Raw genomic sequence first — 25,346 nt, 5'->3', positions numbered from 1 at the left:
TGTGGCCCTATTACGTCGGGTATTGGAGGGATTACTGTACGCATTGATGCCTTTAGCATCATAACTAACTATTGCCAGATGCCATAATCCCGTAAAGGGTGGCCATTGACTCTGAGTTATTTGTTTTACAGGGAGGGGCACTAACCCTCCACCAACCCACTTGTTGACACTTAGGGAGCACGTATGGTTTGGTTATATGGTTACCACCCAGCGGTATAAATGGTTTCTTGGCTTAGAGGAAACCATTTCGCCTTTCACTGAATGTAAAGCCACCTGTAAAGGAAAGAAAAGCAATAAGAAGTGGCGTGGGAGAAATAGGAAGAGAGGAGGGCAGGCACAAAAAAAAGAAAAAAAGAAGAAAAAAAAAAAAAGGCTAAGGAAGAAGTAGGCAGCACTACATCAAGTGAGTGGATGATGGTCGCCACCACCTACCACTATTAGCGTCATAAAACCATAAAATATTCACCAAAAAAAAAAGTTTTCAGTCGATTAGTGTCATTTTTGGAGGCATTATAGCTTGCTCAGCTCTCTCAAAAGTAATGAGTTGGCAGCTGTGGGTCCCGATACCTGTGAGAGAGCAGACATGTTTTTCAGTACCAAATGAGCTGTGAGTGGGGAAGGTACTGTGCGGTCTTGTTCCTTTAAATCTCCTCTATTACCCCCGTCCCGGCCATGTAACATATTTCACCTTACAAATACAGTAATCCTTCCAATATCCGATGTAATAGAGCCAAAGGCATGTCCAGGAAGTGGTTTTGTCCGGATGCTGGGCCCTTGCCTCCTGGACTGGTACTTATGGACCCTAACCCAGCCTAACTTTGAAAGCCACCTAAATAACTTGCTACTGGACATGCATAGCACCTATTGAATACCCTATTCACACCAATAATGGACATAAAGCATGAAATAAATGAAAAGAAACGAGAGAATGAGGAATTAGAAATCAGTATGGAAAATATTTAGCAGTGTACAGGGTACTTACTGTATGTCTTGTGGCTGCCTCCTGTAAGGCTCTGACAGTGGTGAAAATGCTCTTGAAGCACATACAGTAATCCAGTGTTGTGCTGCACTTAATTCTTTGCACTGTGAGTTATAATTGTTTTACACTGCACATTCTGTTCTTACTTGTGTCATGCCTGTTTCAACTGCCAATTTGCACTCAACACTTAATCCTTTGCACTCTAAATTCCGATTTCTTAACACTGCACAACATTGTAAATTTCCATGGCTAGTGGTGAGGTATTGCAGTTTATTCACTGTTTAGTCACAAAAACGAGCACGTGCGGCATCCATTGCGATGAACATATACTCACGATGGTAGTTTGGCGGTAACTGGGGAGGGGGGAGGAACAGCAGGGGACCAGTGGCCATACGTGAACACAACTGTTTGGAGCCATGCACCAATTTCAAATTATGGATGGGAAAAATAATTGGATTTTTTTTTTTCTTTTTTTAATTAGTTTTTTGGCCATTTTGGGGTTCCCAAGGTCCAGGCCCAAAATCTCCGGGTAGTGGGGTGTCCGGTTAGTGGGCATGCGGATAATAAAGGGATTACTGCATATGTATAGTTTTAGGGCACTATTGTGATTAGATTTGGCGTTTGCAATAGGAAATTAGGAGTTTGTGAAGCGTTCCTGGTTGTTATCAGCCGTTGACTCAATGAAGATTGTGCTACTGTTTCTAACCAACTACACTGCCTCTACCCTGCACCAAATGTGAGTATTCAACTATAAAAACAGTGACAGTGAATCATGTGAATATAGTGTGCATATCTAGTGTACAAGGAATTGGTGAAATACGTGTAGGAGCTGAGAAGGAGTTGGGAAACCGCCCTACAGTCACGACATGGCGTGGGTACACCGTAGTTTTTTGCATTTTTCTCGAGAACTATGGGGCGTAGGAGAACCGTTTTGATCTCAAATGAAAACCCATGAAATTCTGCAAAAGATAAAATAAAAACAACACTGCCAAGAAAAATTTCTTGCTAGAGCTCCCTGAATAAAAACTCTTTTGTCTGTCAGAAATAGGTTTTGTTTTTTCGCTCATTACCCGAAAACCATGCCTTTTATCAAAACGCCAATGATTCCATTCGAAAGCTAATAAAATTCTCTTTCCAAGGATGTATAACATTTAGAAATAGATTAGTAAACAGTCGAGTTATGATGTTGGGAAGTGAGATGAATGTTCCCAAATGTTTATTCACACTGTCCTAACATGTATTTTTTTTTTTTTTTTTTTTTTTTTTTTTTTTGACTTATCGTGTAGAACAAACATTGACCAATAGGAATATGTGAGTTTTGGGGCAAAATAAAAATGTTTGGGTGGTGAAAAAAAGCCGAGAATACACTTTTTTGGAGCGCGTGGCAGGCGGCCGGGGTTGGGGAGAAAGCAATGTGTTATGGAATATGAAACTTATTCAAACTTAACATGCACGAAAAGGTTTAACTCCTCTGTGGCTATGCCAGAGCATGGCCAACAGTGGTGATGCAGTGCGACCTGTAGAAAAGTCCAAACAGTTTTGGGAAGGGAATGAAGGTCTGGGAGATGTTGACACAGACTTACTGTAGCCTCCAAACCATTCATGTGGTCAGTACATCCTGTGAATCAGTCATTAGTGTATTTTTTTTTTTTTTTTTTTTTTTTTTTCCCAGTTCAGAATATAAGCATCACTGCCTGCTCCCAAGGCCCAGTAGTCCTGCATACCACACACCTCCACGTCACCACTTCGGCGCTAACACCCACAGTCCATATTGAATACATGCTAGGGCTGTTTCATACAAGACTGGTGTATTGGTATTAGCGGGGATAATTTTACAGCATGTCGGGAGATCTTTTGGTAGAACAGTAAAGTCTGCTTTTATGAAATTCAAATCATTAAACTGTTCCCTGCCCCAGTGGGGATTTGAACCTGGGTCCATTAGGACTACAGGCCACCTCTCTACCGATTCAGCCACCGCTTCTCCATCTTTTGCTCCTCTCAGTTGTTAGTGTAAGTAAAAATAAAGTCGAGAAAAGAAAGAGTGTTTCCCTTAGAGTGAGTGCTTATCAGTGTTTGCTTTTGACCTGGGAAGGGAGAGGAGAGATAAGTATCCCTCCCACTCCCTTGCTGTCCCCACTCTACAACCCCCAACCCTACAGCATGAAGGGTAAGTTTTTTTCCTTTAGTCATTTTATTTGTGTCATTATTTCTTTTATTGTACTGTACTGTTTTCCTCTTTCTTTCTTTCTTTGTATTTGATGGAAAAGTATTCATATTGTTTATTGTACTTACAACTACAGTACAACTAACAACCGTACTTACAACTACAGTACAACTAACAACCTCACCAACCCTTTCCCCCTCCCCTGTCAGCCCACCATGCTTATCTCTGGCAAGTGTTGTCCCTACACAGATGCACCTGTTATCTTTCTCTTTTCTTTCCTCTTACTCTTTTTTCTAAACCACCCAGAGTTTCGTTTTCGTTTTTCGTTTTTAAAGTCTCCAACATGCTTGCATGTGTCGGCCTTGGTCACCTAATGGCGGCTCTCCATGCTGCACGATCCATTGCAGCCTCCCTGTTCAGTCCCTTAACCCTAAGGTCACACTTAATGACCTCGTCCCATGTCTTTCTCGGTCTACCCCTCATAACCCCACCCCCAATATTAACACTTCTCACCTTCCTCACCCAATTATCATCCCCCATCCTCTCCACATGTCCAAACCACCTCAATCTACCTCTCCTTATCACAACACCAATACACTCCAGTCCCATCCTACCTCTCAACTCTTCCATTGTAAACCCAGCCCCTCCAGGCCTTGGACGCAGGGACGCACTGCACATCCACCTAATCATTGTCATTTCTGTACGTCTGAGCCGGCGAATATCTTCCTCCTTCACTGCCCAGGTCTCACTGCCATACAGCATTACACTCCTAACACATGCTGCATACAAAGACCCCTTAGCACGTAGGAGAGCCCTCTCTATGTCAGGAGAGGCAAGAGCTCCCTGAACTTCTTCCAACCACTTCTCACCCTAGCCACAGAGCTAGCTCCAGCCCCACCTCCAGCACACAACATGGCCTCCCAAATAACAAAACTCTTCCACACACTCAAGAGATTCACCAGCAAGTTCAATCCTTTCACGTCTGACAATCTCCACCTGCTCACCCCGGCACGCCGTACACATAAAATCAGCATTATCTCGCAGTCTACCTCTGATACCACTACATCTCTTATGCACCCATTTATCACACACACCGCACAAGATGGAATTACTTCCCACGCCCTTGTGGCAAACTGCACATGGCCACTCTCCCTCGTCTTTGACAGTACCGCCACCAACCCTAGATATCATCACTTTTGTTTTATCTGCATTTACCTTTAAACCCTTTTGCCCCATACCATCTCTCCACTTCCTAAACCTTTCCTCCACCTCCCTTTCATTCTCTGCAATCAACACCAAATCATCAGTATACAACAACTCCCATGGGAGTCCGTTTCTAAAGTCACGTGAAAGGGCTTCAGGTACCATGATAAACAACATGGGACTCAAGACTGACCCCTGATGCACACCAACATTCACGGAAAACTCATCACTCAAATCTCCATTCGCTCTCATAGAGAAAAAAACACAGGAATGAACATCATCATCATCATCATCCAGACCTTTCCCACCCAAGGGCAGGGTGAGGAGTAGCAATGTCCAGACAGCACAAACTTGCCCAATCCAAATAGGCCATACTTCCATTCACTGATCATTCAAGCCCCCAGAATCCTGGCTCCACCGGATGCGCCAAAAACATTCACCACATTCTGCAGCTTCACACAGCGTATCCGGTTGAATGAACATTATAAACATAAATAAGGAGGAAAACATCCATAATCATTACATATATATATTTTTATTTATAAGTACAGTAAATTCTTCATAAGTCTAACTATATGGGGCTCTAGGGTAGTTCGAGTTACTGAATTTTCTGACTAACTGGAAATAATTGCAAAAAAAAAAAATGTATTACTTCCCCCAGAATTACATGTTTATTAACACTAAAGAAGCATTTATAGAGCAATAAAGATAATAAAAGTAGTTCGGTGCTTGTCATAGGCTAAGTTAGGATAGGAGATCGCTTAGGTAGAGGGGTAGGTGGAGAGGTGCAATAGTCACTTAATTACACATATTTCTGCATTTATTTACTTCACTTTACAATCATTTAAACTAAAATGTAACATTTGGAATATAATAAACTAAAATGTAGCACTTGGAATATAATACACTGTAGTGTAGCACTTGGAATATAAGAAACTGAAAGGTAACCCTTTGAATAAACACTGTCACACCTCGGTCAGAGTTCCACTTATTGGAAATTTCACCTTCAGCAGGGTCGACTTATCGAGGTTTTACTATACACCCATACCCCGTTATCTGGCGCATCGGTGACTAGCACTTCGCTAGACTGAACACAAGAAATACGGGAACATTCCCGCAATCTGAACAATTTGAATGTCCGTTGTCTCGTTAGTGTGACACCCTGCCTCTCCCTAGGTTGGAAATGAGGCTCTTCCAGTCCTCCCATCCTCCCTCCATCCCTTCTCTTCTTCCCCCCCCCCCAACCTCCCTCCATTCCCTCTCTCCTATCCCCCCCATCCCTCCTCCATCCCCCACCACACTCACCACTGCCAGGCATGTCTCCCTCCCTCTCCTCCTGCCCTCCCTCACCCTGGTTGTCTCCCTCTCCATCCCCCCACCTTCCCCTACCCCTGCTTGTCTCCCTTTGTGTATGTGTGTGTGTGTATTTACCTAGTTATGATATACAGGATATGAGCTACACTCGTGGGGTCCCGTCTCTGTTTCTCAGTAAGTCAAATTTTGCTTTGAACTCGTTTAAGTTTTTAGACTGGATGATCTTTTTGTCCAGGCTATTCTACAGGTCTATGCGTCTATATGGAAAACTATATTTCTTGATATCCTTCAAGCAGCTTGGCTTTTTCAGTTTCATTCCATGTCCTCTTGTTACCCTCCCATCCCATACAAACAGATCTTTTCTGTCAGTTTTATCTACTCCCATCAAGGCCCTGAACACTGCAATCATGTCGCCCGTCTCTTTCTTTTCTTCTAAGGAAGGCATATCCAGCTTTTCCAGCTTCTCTCTGTATGACAGGTCTGCCAGGCTAGGGACCATCTTGGTTGCTGTTCTTTGTATTCTCTTGATCTTGTTTATATCTTACTTTTTGTGTGGGTACCACATTACTACTGCATATTCCAACCTGGTGCAGATCATGTCCACTATCAATTTTTTCATCATCTCCTCATCCATGTAATGAAATGTTACTCTTATGTGAGTCGAGGTTGTACGTCTCTTTAACTGTCTTGTTAATGTGTTTTTCATGTGACAAACTTTCCTGGACCAGCACTCCCAAATCTTTCTCTTCTCTCACATTTGTGATTGGTTCTTTACCCTTCAGTGATGGCCTCTTGGTACTCTTACACAATTCCAATATTTTACATTTCTTTGCATTGAATTTCGCTTCCCACATCTGGCTCCAATCATGAATCATATCCAGGTCCTCCTGTAGCATTGTACAGTCTTCCCCAACTTCTACTTTCCTCAAGATCTTTGGATCATCAGCAAACAGATTTGCATAATTGGTCATTCCATCTACCATATCTATCCATCCATCCATCAGCCAATCCTACATTGCCTCATGAGGAGCGTAGGAGCCCGGGGCTAGGCAAGTTGGTCCTGACATTTAAGATGAGAGTGACCAGCCTCACTCATCCCTGAATGGCATTACGTGAGCAATAAACCCCAACCATCCCTTGGATGTAAACCTTCACCGGCTCAATCTGATTGGAGCACCTTAATTACCCACTTAACCACCAGGCGCCAAAATTTGGTTATATGTTACCACCCAGCGTACTAAATGGTTTCCTGGTGTACAGGAAACCATTTGTCTTGTCACTCAGTGTAGAGTCGCCCACAGGCAGAAGGAAGAGGAAAGAATGAAGGTAAGAAAGACAGAAGAGGGAATGTAAAGTCACCTGTAGGCAGAAGGATGAGGAAAGACTGAAGGAAAGAAAGAAGAAGATGGAAGGAAAGAAGGATGGAGGAGAGGAAAGGGCAGACACCCGAGAGCAGCACTACATTGAGTGAGTGGATGGTGAGCGCCCCCACCTACCACAACTGTCAACCCGACAAAATCTTCCACAGGAGTATCCACTGAAGTTTAATAATATCCAGCTCAATCCAGCATCATTCTTGAACATGCTTGGGGTTTCATTCACTCGGGATTTATCTTGGAAAGATCATATTACATCTCTGGTAAAATCTGCTTCCAAGAGATTAGGTGTGCTAAGCTGACTCCATACCTTCTTTACCCCTGCACAGTTGTTGAGTTTATACACGGGAGTTATTCGCCCCTGTATGGAATACAACTCTCGTGTGGGGAGGCTCCCCACATACAGCTCTTCTTAACCCCTTAACTGCGGGGCGTCACACTCGTGATGCTCGGGAGCAAGGGATCATACCGTGGGGCGTCACTTTTGTGATTCTGTGTTATTTTGAATTCGCCCGGGCTTTCAAGTGGTGCCTTGTATCATCTATCAGTACTACCAGTGTCCAGCTATACTCAGTTCTGCTAATGTCATCTGCACCCCCATCAACTGTTGACAATTTAACCTTTTTCCCCCCTGTCCTTGACTCCCCTCCTTACCTCCCCTCCATTACCCTCTTCTCCTGCCTGCCCAGCTGCCCTGCGCTACACAAATCCTGGATGGATTTTTCCACTCATTTTATCCATTGAAATGTGCTCTATGCCCTATTCTTATACATAATAATATATAAAAGAAAGAGAAAAAGTAATTGATACTGCCATATGTCTGGAATGGGATAATTATCACCTGGCAACACCCCACGTGCACTCGTTCGCTAATTTTCCCAGTTTATTTACCCTTGAAATATGCCGTATGACCTATTCTCATGACAAAAATATATATAAGAAAGGAAGGGAGAAGCCTAAGTAATATTTACATTCACCTGGAACTACCTAATTTATTTTGTATTGTCTAGATTTCCTACCAATCATTTTATAGCATATAAATTAGCAGCTGTCACCATGCTGACATTGTCAACCCTTCCCTGCCCCTAGGCCACATCATTCAGTTTACTGTCGTCTTTCAAGATGAAACCATGTCCGATTCGTGCCTGTCCTTAGCCCCCATGAAAAGGGCCCTGTGACCTCTACCCTACTAAACCTCATGCGGGAAGGGGTAAAAGGCTAAGTGACTGCTGTGGAACGTGAACTGGCTACTTTGTCAATGATAATGATGGACAGTGACTACGATCTTTCTAGTTACTCTAAAACAGTGCAAGTGGAAATGCAAATAATGTGTAAATAGCAAGTGAAAGCAATGAATGTTAATATAACTGAACTGTGGAAAATTTTATAAGTTACTGGAAGTGACAGTGCATAACATAGTGTAAATAAAATAGAAATGTAATTAATGTAAATAAAATAGAGAATGTAAATAGTTAGTAATATAAGAATATGAGTATAAATACTTGGAGTAATGAAAGTGAAAGCTTTGCTCTAGCGTGTATAAATACTTGGAGTAATGAAAGTGCAAGTGAAAACTTTCGCTCTCTATGCTAGTTTTCTGAATGAGAAAGTGAATGCCTGGAGTGAAAATAAACTACTAATACTGAAAGAAACTTTTGGATAAATACTGTATATATAAATAAGTGTAATAAAGCACTAGGAATATAAAGTGTGAGTGTGTTTATGAATAATAAATGACGGCTCCGCCTCAGAACACCATCGGGGAATGAGCGTGAGTGGAAAGCTCATATGTGCTCGTAATTTACGTTGCTTTCACAGTGTGTGTGTGTGTGTGTGTGTGTGTGTGTTTTTTTTTGGAATATGGATTCCAAACTACCTGAATTCGTAGAATAGTGTTTGTAGTTATAATATCAGGTAGTGGTAACCATATTACGGGGTATCGTGAAGTGTAAAGTGGAGACTTCGTTACCCAACTTCAGAAGTCTCCGCAAGTCCTACGGTAGTCGATGAAGGCTCAACAACATCCCAGGAGAAAGCTGAAGGTATGTGCCATATGCTTATGTAATTATAATATTCTAGGACTAATAACTGATTTTTGGCAAATATTTTTAAAATGTCAGTCGGAGTGCGATTATCCTTGCAGGACGCGCACGGCACACTTCCAACATCCCCCCGGTTAAGGGGTTAATAGGGTGGAGTCAAAGGCATTTCGTCTTATTAACTCTGCTCTTCCTACTGGCTCCCTTCAACCTGTCTCTTTGCCGCACTGTTGCCTCTTTATCTTTTCTATCGCTATTTCCATGGTCATTGCTCCTCTGAACTGTCTGCTTGCATCCCTCCACCCCTACGACTGGTTCGTAGCACCCATCTAGCAGCAAACTCTCGTCCCTTTTCTGTCCAACTCTCTAATGCAAGAGTTAACTGTTACTCCTAGTCCTTTATTTATGCAACAGGTCAACTCTGGAACTGTCTCTCTCTGTCTGTATTTCCTACGTTCTATGATCTCTTCTTTCAAATGCAGTGTGTCCAGGGATCTTGAAATGAATGGATCTTGAGTTTGGCTCTCTTTTGTATTGTTTTTGTTTTTCCTTGGAAGGAACTGTTTTGCGGGCTTCTGGCCTTTGGTTCCTTCTTCTTTGCATTAAAAAAAAAAAGGGGGGGGGGGAGGAAAACCTTCCCTTTTGCTTCCCTTCACACTAATTCCCTCGTGCAAGATTACTGCATGACAGTACAGTATTGTGATACCAACTCTAATGTATGGAAGTGAAGCTTGGATCTTGTTGGAGGGGCACAAGTTCAAGAGTGAGAGCAGTCGAAATGAGTTATTTGAGAGGAGCATATGGAGTCACATGGAGAGACAGACTGACGAATGAGGAAATGAAGGAGCATTGTGGTATGGATGTGGATGTGATAGGAAATGTTAACAGAAACACATTGAGGTGGTTTGGCCATGTGGAGAAGATGGAGAGTGAGAGAGTGATGAGGAGAGGTGGAGGGGGGGAGAGGGAGGGGGAGGCCAAGGATGAGATAGAGGGATGGAGTGGAAAAGTATATGAGAGAAGGGAGTGTGAGCTGGGAGCAGGGCATTGAAGTAGCGGAGAACAGGGCGACATGGAGGCAATTTGTTTGTGGCCACCCCTTATGGGATTAAGGCATCTGGCAATAGACAGATAATAGATCATCTAATCCAATGTTGCCCCTTGAGGAGCATAGGAGCCCAGGGCTAAGCAAGTTGGTCCTGACATTTAAAATGAGAGTGACCAGCCTCGCCCATCCTTGAGTGGCATTACGTGAGCCATAAAATCCAAAACAGCCCCTGGATATAAACCTGCACCGGCTCAGTCCGATTGGAGTGCTCAGATTGATTTATAAATACACATATTATTAAGTGAATTTGTTCATTTTACATATTTCTTGTTTTGCACAAGCATTTCAGCAACATATGAGGTGTTCTCATGATGAATATATGGATGTAAACTCCCCCAGTATCCCTGCTTGTTGTAAAAGACGACTAAAAGGGTTGGCGGAGGGTTAGTGCCCCTCCCCGGAAAACAACTAACTAAAAAAACAAACAAGAAGCCTCGGACAAGGACTGACCAAACAATGACGACCCAGGACCGGACAAAGGACTTGGTAATGAGTACATGGAATGTAAGAGGAGCGAATGATGAGGTGAAAGAGAGAGAGAGATTGTCCAGGTGCTTGAGGGTGCAAAAGTGGATGTATGTGGAATAACTGAAACAAAATGGAGAGGAGAAAGTGTGAGAGAATGGGAGTATGGATGGGGTATATGTGCAGGAGTAGGTGAGAATGAGAGGGCAAAGGAAGGAGTATGTATAGTTGTGAGTAAAAGATGGAAGAAGAGCATAAGACAGTATGGATCAGTTGGGTCAAGGATCGTGTGGGTAAAGTTGAAAGTTGGAATACAAATGTGGGCGATTGTGTGTGTGTATGCACCAACGCAAGATCGTGCTAGAAGAGTGAGAGAAGAGTTCTGGACAAATGTGGAAGTGTGCATGGAGAAGTTTGGAAGGAATGAGAGAGTGTTTTTGATTGGTGATATGAATGGTAAAGTTGGGAATGTGAAGGTGGATGGAATAGTTGGTGAGTGGGGTGTGCCTGCTGAGATAGATGAGAATGGGAGTGCGTTAGTGGACATTTGTGCTGGGAGGGGGTTGGTGAGAGCCAATACCCTCTTCAGGCATAAAATGATCCACAAGTATACATGGCGAGTGATGAGAAGGGTGGGTGGTGAACTGAATGAAAGGAAGGCAATGATTGATTATGTGTGTGTCGATGAAAGGATGCGAAGATGTGTAAAGGATGCAAGAGTGTATAGAGGTTGGGGGAGTGGACTTTCTGACCACTACTTGGTGGTGGCCAGAATTAGAATGCAAGTAAGATGGAGGAATAGAAGAAGGGAAAGACGAGAGGAAGGAGTAGTTGCAAGGAGAGTGGAAAGGTTACAAGAGGATGAGAAAAAGGCAGAATATAAGAGAGAAGTGGAGGAACGATTGGGCAAATATGAATTGGAGCAGATGGGAGACGTGGAAGGTGTGTGTAAGATATTTACAGAAGAAATATGTGCAGCACATGATGTGGTGTGTGGAGAGAAGAGAAGACGGAGGGGGGTGCAAGGAACAGCGTGGTGGACTGAAGAGGTGAAACAGGCTGTGGCACAAAAGAAGAAAGCATACAATGAATGGATGAGAAATAGGGGCGTGGAAGAAGTTGAGAGGTGGAAGAGAGAGTTATATGTGGAAAGAAAGAGAGAGGTGAAAAGATTAGTAAGAGAGAGTAAGAAGAGAGTGGATGAGGAATTTGGAAGGAATTTGAGTGTAAAGTGGAGGGACTGTAAGAAAATGTTCTGGAGAGAAGTGAAAAGAGTAAGACAGGGTGGAAGTGAAGTTAGCAGGGGAGTGAAAGATAAAAATGGTAGATTACTAGTGGAGAAGGGAGAAAAAGTGAGCGGATGGAGAGAACACTTTAAGGAATTGTTGAACGTAGAGGATGGAAGTAATGCGAGTATAAGTGGCTGGGGAATGGCTGGGAGAAGGAGGGAGGTGAGAAGACAGGAAGAAATCAGTAGAATAGAAGTTGTGGAAGCAATGAAGAAAGTTAAATCGGGGAAAGCCCCAGGAATTGATGGAGTGTGTGGTGAAATGCTGAAGCATGGGGGAGAGATAGTTGTAGAATGGATGTGGAAGATGTGCAGATTGGCCTGGGAGGAAGGCAGAGTCCCGGAGGATTGGAAGTCAGGTATAATTATTCCCTTGTACAAAGGAAAAGGGGAAAAAGAAGTGTGTGGTAATCATAGGGGCATTTGTCTTCTTAGTATAATAGGAAAAGTGTATGGTAGGATACTTATAGACAGAGTTAGAGAAAGAACAGAGAAATTAGTTGGAGAAGAACAGGGAGGCTTTAGGAAGGGAAGAGGTTGTGTAGATCAGATATTCATTCTTAGATCTTTAGTGGAAAAGTTTCTATAGAAGGGAAAGAAGTTGTATGCGGCTTTCATGGATTTGGAGAAAGCATATGACAGGGTGGATAGACAAGGATTGTGGAAAGTGTTAAGAATATATGGAGTAGATGGGAAGTTGTTGAATGCTGTGAAGAGTATGTACGATGGTGCGAAGGCTGCAGTGCGTGTGGACGGTGAACTAAGTGAATTTTTCTCTTTGAAAGTTGGGTTGAAACAGGGATGTGTCATGTCTCCATGGTTGTTCAATCTGTACATGGATGGGGTAATAAAAGAGATACAAGGTAGGGTAGTGGATGTTGGAGTGGCCCTGGTGAGAGAGGACAGTGTTTGGAAACTCCCTGTACTGTTGTTTGCAGATGATACTGTGTTGTTGAGTGAAGACGAAGGGGAGCTGCAGGGCTTGGTGGATGAGTTTGAGAGAGTGTGTAAGAAACGGAATCTGGGGGTGAATGTAGGGAAGAGTAAAGTGATGGTCTTTGAGAGAGGTGAAGTTAGTGAATGTACAGCAAGGTTGGATGGTGAGGAATTGGAAAATGTGAGTACGTTTAAGTACTTGGGTAGTGTGATGAGTAAGGATGGAGGTTTGGAGGGTGAAGTGCTTGAAAGGGTGCAGCAGGGAAGAAAGGTTGCTGGTTCTTTGAAAGCAGTGATAAGAAACAGGGAAGTGAGCATGGAAGTGAAAAAGTTACTACATGACAGTATTGTGATACCAACTCTAACGTACGGAAGTGAAGCTTGGACATTGTTGGAAGGACACAAGTCAAGAGTGAGAGCAGTGGAGATGAGTTATTTAAGAGGAGCCTGTGGAGTCACGTGGAGAGACAGGCTGACGAATGAGGATATAAAGGAGCGTTGTTGTGTGGATGTGGATGTGATAGGAAGCGTTATGAGAAACACACTGAGGTGGTTTGGCCATGTGGAGAGGATGGAGGGTGAAAGACTGACGAAGAGAGTGTATGTGAGTGAGGTGGACGGGGGAAGAGGGAGTGGGAGGCCGAGGATGAGATGGAGGGATGGGGTGGAGAGGTATATGAGAGAGGGGGGTGTGAGTTGGGAGCAGGGCAGTGAAATGGCGGGGGACAGGGCGACTTGGAGGCGATTTGTTTGTGGCCACCCCAAACGGGATTGAGGCGTTTGGCAATAGATAGATAGATAGATAGATAGAAAACTCTCATCTTCCCTTCACACTATAAATCCCTCGTGCAAAGTGCTGGTCATGAGTTGTATCCAATTTTAGCCACTGTGGTTCAGCCTGTACATGCAAAAGAGGACCCTTATCTGGCTAGAGTCTAAAAATATCGTTTCTTGCCTCTCTTTGGACACAACTAAACCACCCACAACAGAAATAACTCGACACTTGCTTAATCACAGTAAACGTAAAAAAAAATATGAAAAAATTCATAATAATGAATTTTTATTATGAAACCTCCCATATTATGTACTGAGTTTGTTCCTAATACAGATATCTAGTCATTTCAAACCATTTCAGCACCTTTGAAGTTTTGGTGGGTGAAAATATGGATATTTCTTAGTGTGATGTTTTTTTTTACTCCTCTGCTTAGTTTTCACTGGCATGTATGTAGTCATTTCACAAATATTTATGCACTTCATTGCAAAGCACAGGATGGGTCTAGGCAGCTGAAAATTGCATTGCCTGGTGCACCACATGTTTCTCTTCAGTTTGCCAAGAAAAAGGGTCAATTTTTGAAACTTGAAAAATCAGAACCAGGGCCAGCTTGTGGGTCCTGATGATTTCCTGACCCATTGTCACGGAGAGGTTAAAGTGGCAAATCAGATGAAGAGGGAAAGCAGGGATATTATAGGTGAAAATTGTGTGAAGATGATGAAGGAAAGATAGTGGTGAACAGTGGGGATGTTAAAGATGCCTAGAGAAAGCATTATGATCGATTGCTGAATGAGGAGTTTGACAGGGACGGGGAAGGTTTGGAGTCAGCATATCCAGTGTTTGGCCCTTGGCCTCGATTGATGCTGTTACTATGAGCAGTGCAATAGGCAGGATGCAGGTGGGGAAAAAGGCAGGTGTGTCTGGTTTGACTGCTGAAATGCTGAAGACCTCAGGAGATATAGGATTGGGGTTAGTTACTGACTGGATAATTATGATTGTATATAAGTGTGTTGTCCCAGATGATTGGCTGAAGAGTGTGATTGTAAATGTGTACAAGGGGAAGGGCGATGCTGTGGAAAGAGGAAAAATTTTGGACCAGATAATGGAGATGGTTCTAGAAGGTATGATTAGAGTAAGAGTGAATATTGATGAGATGCAGTTTAGGCATAAAACTTCTGGACCAGATAATGAAGATTATGGAGAGAGTTCTAGAAGGTATGATTAGAGAAAGAGTGAATTTGATGAAATGCAGTTTGAGTTTATGCCAGACAGAGACTGCTGATGCCATATTCATTATTTGACAGCTTCAGGAAATATATAGGAAAGAAAAGAGATCTATATTGTACATTGTTTTTGTTGATTAGGAGAAGGTGTTTGATGGAGTCCCTAGGGAGGTGGTGAAGTGGGCAATGAGAAAGCTTGGGATTGAGGAGTGGATTGTTAAAGTGGTTATGACTGTGTACGTGGGTGCTCGCACCCAGGTAAGAGTGAATGGAGATTTAAGTGATGACTTTTCCGTGAATGTTGGTGTGCATCAGGGGTCTGTTTTGAGTCCCATGTTGTTTATCGTGGTACTTGAAGCCCTCTCACTTGACTTCAGAAGCGGACTCCCATAGGAGATGTTGTATGCTGATGATTTGGTGTTGATTGCAGAGAATAAAAGAGAGGTAGAGGAAAGATTTAGGAAGTGGAGAGATGGTACGGGGCACAAGGGCTTAAGGGTAAAGGCAGATGAAACAAAAGTGATGATATCTAGGGTTGGTGGTGGTACAGTCAAAGAAGAGGGAGAGTGGCCATGTGCAGTTTGCCACAAGGGCATGGGAAGTAATTCCATCTTGTGCAGTGTTTGTGATAAGTGGTTGTATAAGAGATGTAGTGGTATTGAAGGTAGCCTGTGAGGTAATCTGATTTCATGTGTGCAATGTGTCGGGGAGAGCATAGGGAAAATGTCAGGCATGAAAGGCTTGATCTTGCTGGTGAGTCTTGAGTATGTGGAAGAGTTTTGTTATTTGGGAGACATTTTATGTGCTGGAAGTGGGGCTGGAGCTAGCTCTGTGGCTAGAGTGAGGAGTGATTGGAAGAAGTTCAGGGAGCTGTTGCCTCTCCTGACATTGAGAGGGCTCTTCCTCCTTGCTGAGGGATTTTTGTATGCAGCATGTGTTTGGAGTGTAATGCTGTATGGTAGTGAAACCTGGGAAATAAAGGAAGAGGATATTCACAGACTCATACCTACAGAAATGACAGTGATTAGGTGGATGTGCAATGCATCGTTGAATGCAATGCCTGGGGGTACTAGGTTTACGAGGAAGAGTTACATGGTAGGATGGGACTGGAGCGTATTGGTGTTGTGATGAGGAGAGGTAGATTGAGATGACTGGAGCATGTGGAGAGGATGGGGGATGATACTTGGGTACAGAAAGTGAGTTATGTTAACGTTAGGGTTAGGGTTGCAGGAGGTAGACCAAAAAAACCCTGGGTCAAGGCCATTAAGTATGACCTCAGGGATAAGGGACTGAACAGGGAGGCTGCCAGAGATCGAGCAGCATGGAGAACTGCCATTAGGTGATGATGGTCGACGCATGCAAGCATGTTGGAGCCTTTCTAAATGTCATGTTTGACAGTGTAGGAAGGCTTGCAGACCCAGGTATAGAAAATGAACATGAAATATCCGACATTTACTTGGCATGTACAAGTATGTAATTACAAATATCTCCTTAACCTAATTATATACAATTAATCCCCCACCTGAATCAGCGCAAAAACCTAACCTAAAGAGAAGCAGTCCAGGCTCCACCGAACAGAGACTCCATCTCAGGAAACATATGGAATATATCTGGCTGGCAAGCTGTGTGTGACGGCTCCCTTTAGTCACTAGTTACATGGCAAAATACTTGAAATCACAGTCACAAATATGAAATTAACTCCACTGTGCACCGATCCCACTTCAGATGCACTGTACACCGACAATATCCTCGTCAACACACAGCTGCTTCGCCGACACTCTCCACTCCTGGTGGTAATCCTGTCTGTGGTGAGACCTGCACTACTCTCCCAGCTGTTGCCTTCCAGGGCCTCTCATCACCTCTGGTGGCGCGCTCTGGAAAACTGACGTCACATCAGGGAAAAATATTCCATACAAATATACGCAATAACAATTCAGACCCATAATTTGAATACTTGTTTTATAATAAACGAACATTAACAATCATAACCTCAAAAAAAAAAAAAAAAAAAAAAAAAAAAACCCACCCAAATGTGGTTTTATATATAAATATTGTACTATAATTCCCATTCTCTTATTCTTTAGGGTAAACCATCATAGTGAAATCTTGACACTAAACAAAATGAAACAAATGTATGCATTATAGGTAGGCTGCCAGAGATCGAGCAGTGTGGAGAGCTGCCACTGGATGACCAAGGCTGATGGATGCAAGCATGTTGGAGTCTTCATAAATTATATGAATATGTTTCAGCTTTACCATGAAAGGATTTGTGTGTGTGTGTGTGTGTGTGTGTGTGTGTGTGTGTGTGTGGAAAAACTAGAGGAAGTGGAGTGAGTATTGCCAAACATTGAGCGGTCTACCATTCCTCTCCACATTTTCTGGCAATCTTGAATCTTTCCCACACCCATGTAAATGAACTCTATCTATCTATCTCTTGCCAGATGCCATAATCCCATAAGGGGTGGTCATTTGACTTGAGTTATTTGTTGAAATGTTACCAAAAAAACACAGTTCATTGGTGCTGAAGACACAGTATATGGAAACTAACCAATTATTCTTTGTGGCCCTCAGGGGGAAAGTGACACCATTTGAGAGGAATCGATGGCTGAACCTCAACTACCTGCATGTTGCTCAGGCAGCTCACTACTGTGGTGCTCAATTATCAGCACTACTGTTCCTTCACCTTCACTGTAAGTTAACCAAAAGACATTACTGTACAGTCAGCCCTTCATATTCACAGTTTCACTGTTTTGTTGTGTATTTTGTATGTTATATTATGTTGTATAAAAGTTCCATCTTCGTGTTGTTTTAATTGAAATGGTAGGCTTAGACGTAAATAAGTATAGTTCTTTCACTTTAACCGGGTGGAGATTTTCATCTTGTTGTAGCCAGTTTCCTGTAGCTGAGTAACAGGTTAAAACAGTGCTACAGCTCTTTTTTCCGAGCACTTCTTCATGACTAGCACTATATTGTAGCAGTAATCTCTTGTTCTGGGTCAGCATTTTTTGCCATAATCAGGAAATGGAAAATATGACTGCATTTAAGTAATAATAATAATACTGTACTGTAATAATAATCTGGCCTTTTGTTTCTCAAAAGCACCAGTTCTTCCTTTTGGGAATTCACTAGTGCTCTACACACATACATTATTTTTACAATTACAAGAATTGTGACATTTCTTGTATACAATACAAGCTACATCGTATATACATGAAAGTGGCAATAAGTAAACCCTGTAATCATCCGTCATAGTACCTCTCTCCAGGTCATAGCATTTTGAAAAAAGAAAGGCTTTCAGCTGTCTCTTAAAGGATTCAACAGTAGAGAGTTGTCTTATGGACAATGGCAATCTGTTATATAATCTAGGGGCTCTATATGCAAAAGAACGATCAGAGAAAGATGACTGGTGAATGGCTCCTGGCTCATCAAGACGCAAGGAATCATTTTCACTGCGTAACATCACACCCGGACGTGTCAATGGGAGTTTTAACAATTCAGCAAGATACTTCGGTTTACCAAACTTAAAAACCTTGAATGTAATAAGACACAGTTTAAATTCAATTCTAGCCTTTACTGGTAACCAATGCAACTCAATCAGAAAACGGGGTAGTTGAGGTTCTCGGGGGGAGACCAAAGATAAGCCGTGCTGCCCTGTTCAACACAGACTGAACTTTTGTTAGTATATTATTTGGAAGACCAACCCACAGTGAATTACAATAATCAACACGAGACAAGACCACTGCATGGACCAATGTTAAGAGGTACCGTCTATTTAGGAATTTTCTCACAGAGTACAGATTTCTGATATGCAAGTTACACCCTCTTACAACGTGATTAATATGTTCCTTGTACTTTAACTTAGAATTAAAATAAACACCCAGATTTCGAACAGAACTGACTGGATGCAGCTCTGACACGCCAATGTTTAAAGCCAGGGCATTGTCAGTGTCGTCACCCCTTCTGTTTCCTCTGATGATGATGATCTCAGTTTTTCCATCATTCAGCTTAAGTTTCCTCTTAGCCATCCACATCTTAATATCAGACATTAGAGATTCAAACTTTGTCTTTGTATCGTTGATATCTGACATCTTAACATAGAGCTGGGTGTCATCAGCATAAAAATGATAGGACACATCATGAGCATCAAGTAGAGACGATAAACTACTTGTGTAGATAGTAAATAGAATTGGACCCAAAACTGATCCTTGAGGGACTCCAAATAGAAGAGGAGCAGAATCAGAGCTAGCGTAATCAACAACCACTCTCTGAGATCTGTCCGACAGATACGACTTAAGGAGCAAAAGGGCACTATCACGAATGCCATAAAAATACAGATCATCCAACAATAGTTTATAATCTACTGTATCAAAAGCTGCAGACAGATCCAACAGAACTAGGAGAGAGGACATCCCACTACAAGTGTTTGCCACCTAGTCACTCTGAATCCTTGTTAGTGCAGTTTCAGTTGAATGGTATTTTCTGTATGCTGATTGAACAACAGGAACAACTCTGTTGTGTTCCAGTAGTGGTAAGAGTTGATCGAGTATGGCCTGCTCAGTAATCTTGGATAAAAAAGACAGGTTAGAGACGGGACGATAATTTGTCATGCTCTCGACATCAAGGCCAGGTTTCTTAATTAGAGGCCTAAGCAAAGCACGTTTCTCAGACTGCACAAAATTACTTTCTAAGAAGCATCTATTTATTATGTTGCAGATAAAGTCTGCAGTGTGCTCATACACATCAGGCAGTTGTGACATGTTACACGGATCGAGTGAGCAAAATGTTTTATTAAGTTCTCTGATGTAACATTTGACTTTGTTTACATCCAGCTGATGAAATGTTGAGAGCAAATGATCCCCGGTGCACCGTGGCTGGAAGTCAACTGAGTACGCTTCACTAGGAGAACTGCTATCTAAATCACTTCTTATGCGAGATATCTTACTTGTAAAAAATGAAGCGAAATCAGAAGCCAATTGGGCATCAGATACAGAAGTTGGTTTAACAATTACATTCCTCCGACCAACCAAATTGTTCACAACTGCAGACAGTTTTTCTTGATCACCACCACATGAATCAACTTTATTTTGATAATACCTAGCCTTTTGGGCTTTTACAGTGTGAACGACTTCTTTTCTCGCAAAAACATAACGCAAACGAGTTACTTCGGTCCGGTGCAAGCGCCACTTACGTTCTGCCCTTCTACGTTGTCTACGCAAAGAATTAATGGATGGACCATACCACGGAGAATTATCACGTACAGTGATTGTTTTTACTACCTCAGGACGATAATGGTCAAAAATTGACCTGAGCTCGTTGTTGTAAATATCAACCAATTCACCAGAAGAAAGACTTGAAGAATTGATGGAGTTTAAACGTTGATCAATTTCAAAACGCATCAGCTGGCGGTCAACATTGTTGTAATTTCTGAACCTGATGACCTTTTTATATGAAGGGGATTTTGGGACATCAAAACTAAGAGTGATCAGAGCATGATCAGAGATGAGTGGGTCAAATGAGTCAACCTCCACATCTGATACATGCCTGCAACCAACAGGGGACAAGATCAAGTCAAGGACATGTCCTGAGACATGAGTTGGATTACTCACATGATTGAAAAAATTGTTCTGGGTGATCAACTCAAGGAATTCTGAAGAAAATGGTTTTGACTCTGGACTGTCAACCCAATAATTAAAATCACCACAAACAAGAAGTCCTCCAGGTTTAAGAGAAAACCCTTCAAGAAACTGCCCAAACTCCTCCATAGAACTTCGATCTCTGCCCGGATGACCTGGTCAATAGACAGTTGCAATTCTAATGGTATTCTGATGGAAATTTATTAATACTTCCATAAATTCAAATGAAGATGGGGTCAGGTCTGTATCAATGAGAGAAATGTTTGCAAGTGCTGCCGAGTAGATGAGTGCTACGCCTCCTTCTGGTTAGTCAGCAGCAGGCCTGGGAATGCTAATAATAGAATGTGTCTTAGGCAAAGCATTACGAATAATTTCGATATCAGACTCATACAACCGGGTTTCAGTCAAGCACAAAATGTCAAGCTCGTACTGATTTAGGGTTTCATTAATATAGTCGTTCTTATTACGGATGGAACGAATATTTAAAAGACCCATCCTTAACTGGTTCAAGAGGGACATAGTCAGTTTTTTGAATGGTCAAAATTGGTGTTTTCAATCAATCTATTCCTATGAGAAATCATAATTGGACATTCTCTACTTGATGCAAAATGGGCAACCGACTGTGACATTGAATTAGCATCTTGATTTCTTAAAGAGGAGCAGTTGATGCATTTGGGAGAATTTCTGTTACTACAGTCCTTAGATTTATGGGCTCCAGCACAAAAGACGCATTTAGGTTCATCACTTTTCCTAGAACATCTCTCAAATGTATGACCAAAGCCTTGACAGTGATGACACTGTGTAACCCAGAATCTATCAAAAGCGCGGCATCTTGTAAGATCCACATAGATGTAATTGCCCTGTACAACCCTAGATATGTGGAACCCTTTTTTAACTAATTTCGGTTTTAATGACCATCCTGGGCTGCCCAAATGTTATGTTCATGTAACGAATTTCGTTCGATAAAAGAATGGATGCGTTGGAAACACTAACCAGTGTGATGTCCGTACACACACACACACACATGCACGCACACACGCACGTACGCATGCATGCGCGCGTGCACACACACACAGGTCGTCGACAGAGACGGAGCTCTTCCTGGATCGTGCAGAAATAATCGCTAAATCAGCGGCGAATAAGGAGACCAGCCTATTGTGATTATGTAAATGAGTGCGTGAGTGAGGGTCCCGTCGGTCAATAACATAAAAAAAAAGCAAGTTTCGGTCAAAGAGTACAAGATACAGTGGAAATTGAAAGATTCCATATGGTTGCACAATGGCGGAGGGCGACGGAGCTATGTTTACATACGATGAAAAGGAATTCGAGGGCTTCTTCAAAGACGATGTGGGAAATGCAAGTACGTACTATGTTGAACCAAACAAGAGTAGCTGGAATAGAGAAAACAGCGGAGAGGAATGTCCAGGAAATTAAAAAGGTGTGGGTAGTAATTAGAGAGTTACAGGAACGAACCCAAGAGCAAGAGAGAGAGATCATAGCTCTACGAAGTAAACTGGAAAAAGTTTGCACACGCAGTGTAGAGCAAGAAAGGGAAGTCACAGAATTGAAAGTGAGTAACGAATCAGCATCAAATGAAATAAAACAGCTCAAGAGGGAGAATAAGAGGTTGGAAGAAGAAAGAGACAGGATGAAAAAGCAAACTAGATGAGTATGAATCCAAATCAAGAATACAGGACGAGCATATTAAAGAAATCAAGGAGCAACATAAGGGGTGGAAGAAAATTCAGGAAGAGGAAAATGTAAATTTGAAAGAGATTATAGAACAACAAAGCAAGGAAAAGGTGGAGAGGGAAGTGGTTAGGGTGCTGAGAAGTAGAGAATCTTTAGTTAGGGATGTAGCAGATAAGAAAAAATATGTAATAATTTCAGGAGGTAAGAAAAACGTATGACAAGATGATCAGAAAGAGAAAGAGAAGAACTGAGCAAGGTTAAAGAATTAATATCAGTAGTCATGGAGGAAAACAACAAAGCTCAAGAAGAGACTGAAGAGGTGTTTAGGTTAGGAAAGTACGAGGAAGGAGGGGCAAGGCCATTGAAGGTTAAGTTTTAGTCTCAGGCAGCAGTTAATGAAATTATCAGTAGAACGTGGAAATTATCAGACAAGGAAGGGTTAAAAAATGTTTGGATAAGGAGAGATGCAAATGAGGAAGAAAGAACTAAAATAAAGGAATTAGTAAAGGAAGCAATGGTAAAAAACAAACAGAGAATGCAGGAAGAGAAGATAGTGTTTTATTGGAGAGTCATGGATCAGAAATTAAGGAAGTGGTACCGGTGGAGAGAAGGAGAAAGAGAGTATAGAAAACATCAAAAATAATTGGAAGGTGGCATATACTAATGTTGATGGTTTAATATCGGCAAGGCTAGAAATCAACAATTTTTTTAGGGTACATGAACCTGATGTTATGTGCTTTGTAGAGACCAAATAAGAGAAGATATTGATGTTCATATGGAAGATGGTAAATACAGTACAAACTGTGGAGAAGAGACAGAAAAGAAAAAACGGGAGGAGGAGTGATGATAGCAGTGAAGAAAAACATAAATGTAGATACCATGGAAATGGGAGAAGGCAGGGCCGAAGTGATAAATATGAAATTAGAAACTGGAGAGAATAGCAAGAGAGATATGGCAGTAGTATATGTTACCCCTAAGACAAGAGCATGGAGTGATGATGAATACCAGGAAATGTTGTCAGATATGGCTAGCTATTTACAGAAAATGATTGAGAAAAGTAACAATATAATTTTAATGGGTGACTTCAATTGTAAAGAGGTCAACTGGGAGGAATGGGACTCAGGAGGCAGCGGAGATTTGTGGGGCACTACTTTATTAAATGTAGCAGCCGTGGCTTAGTGGGTTAGAGCGCTCCGCTCTGACCGAAGGGTCAGAGGATCGAATCCACCCAAGGGTCATTGGTAGACATCAGGAAGGGGATCCGGTCATAAAATGCTACACGCTCCACTCCAAAAGTCCTCTACCCAGGGGCAACGCCTTAGCCCATCGGGGATATCTGGCTTAAAACCAAATTTTTTTTTTTACAATGAACAGAGTGATGACGCAATGGGTCAAAGAAGAGACACGGTTCCGAGGTGAGGTAACACCATCAAGACTAGACTTACTGTTTACCAGAGAATCGATGTAATAGAGTCCTTGAAATATCTGGGTCCTATTGGAAAATGTGATCATGTGGTCATTGAGTTCCAGATGATAACAGGGAACGTGGAGCTAAGAGATGAGCTTTATAGGCAGGGAAGATACAACTTTGGGAAAGCAGACTTTACAGGATTGAGAAAATTTATCGAAAATGCAGATTGGAGAAAATTCCGAGAAACAAGAGAGATACAGAGGAAATGGGATATTTTTCTAGGCTTCTATAATTTGGGAGTGGAAAAATTTGTGCCAAGAGTAAAGTGGAAAGAAAACAGAAAAAAGGAGTGGTTTAATAGAAGGTGTATGATAGCAAAAAAAGAGAGAGACACGGCATGGAACAATTGGAGAAAGAGAGTAACAACAGAACAAAGGAAGAATATAAAAGAACTAGAAATTACTACACAAGAATACGTAGAGAGGAAGAAAGGAATTTTGAAAAAGGTATAATAGACAAATGTATGAATGAACCCAAATTGTTGTATGGATTTGTCAATGGCAAGCTGAAACAAAAGGAAGGAATCACCAAACTGAAAGTAGAAGGAAAGGTCTATAAAGATGCAGCAATGCAAGCAGAAATAATGAACAAATGTTTCCAATCAGTTTTCACTAATGAAAAGGAGTTTGTGGAAGAGGATGGGGTGACTAGAGATGTAGTGATAAAAGATATAGAAGTGGAAGTACAGGAAGTGTATAAATTACTGGAAACTCAAGATGTAAGGAAAGCCCCAGGACCAGATGGAATCTCTAATTGGGTACTGAAGGAATGCAGAAAACAATTGGCGGATGAGATTCACAGTTTAATTGTGTGTTCTTTGGAAGAGGGGAAAGTGCCTCAAGAATGGAAGAGGGCAAATGTGGTACCAATTTATAAGGGAGGAAACAGGGAAGAACCCCTGAATTATAGACAAGTGTCCCTAACCAGCATGGTCGCAAAATTGTGTGAAAGAAAACTGAAAGATAGATGGATAAAGTACAGTATCTGGAAGAGATGAATATTTTGCCTGATAGTCAGTTTGGATTTAGAAGTGAAAGGTCATGTGTTTCCAACTTGTTGAGTTTTTACTCGAGTGATTGACGTGCTACAGGAGAGAGATGGTTGGGTGGATTGTGTGTATTTAGATTTGGAGAAGGCCTTTGACAAGGTACCTCACAAGAGACTTATGTGGAAACTAGAGCATATAGGAAGACTGAAGGGGAACCTCCCAGAATGGATGAGAGACTTTTTGAGAGACAGACAAATGAGGACAGTAATAAAGGATAGGATGTCTGGATGGAGGGAAGTAACAAGTGGAGTCCCCCAGGGCTCGGTGTTGGTACAGACAAATGAGGACAGTAATAAAGGATAGGATGTCTGGATGGAGGGAAGTAACAAGTGGAGTCCCCCAGGGCTCGGTGTTGGCGTTAGTAATGTTCCTGGTTTATGTAAATGATATGGTAGGCAATGATTGATTATGTGTGTGTGGATGAAATGATGCGAAGATGTGTAATGGATGCAAGAGCTTATAGAGGTTGGGGGAGTGGACTTTTTGACCACTACTTGGTGGTGGCCAGAATTAGGATTCAAGTAAGATGGAGGAATAGAAGCAGGGAAAGACGAGAGGAAGGAGTAGTTGCAAGGAGAGTGGAAAGGTTACAAGAGGATGAGAAAAACGCAGAGTATAAGAGAGAAGTGGAGGAA

The 25,346-nt window shown here is 42.1% G+C and overlaps 1 protein-coding gene across 1 annotated transcript in view; it reads left to right on the top strand.

Moving 5' to 3' along the window:
• Window positions 1-25,346, top strand: part of LOC145416941 (serine-protein kinase ATM-like) — a 505,436-nt gene that overhangs the window by 300,277 nt on the left and 179,813 nt on the right. Inside the window, exon 36 of the mRNA XM_080285796.1 lies at window positions 17,439-17,557. Within this exon, the coding sequence (XP_080141922.1) occupies window positions 17,439-17,557 (119 nt within the window). The remainder of the gene's footprint in view (window positions 1-17,438; window positions 17,558-25,346) is intronic.

The sequence above is a fragment of the Coenobita brevimanus genome, chromosome 108, assembly GCF_032717465.1.
Source record: "Coenobita brevimanus isolate Jiangsu-jjx chromosome 108, ASM3271746v2, whole genome shotgun sequence".
NCBI classification, from domain to species: domain Eukaryota; kingdom Metazoa; phylum Arthropoda; class Malacostraca; order Decapoda; family Coenobitidae; genus Coenobita; species Coenobita brevimanus.
This window is presented reverse-complemented; position numbering and strand designations above follow the sequence as displayed.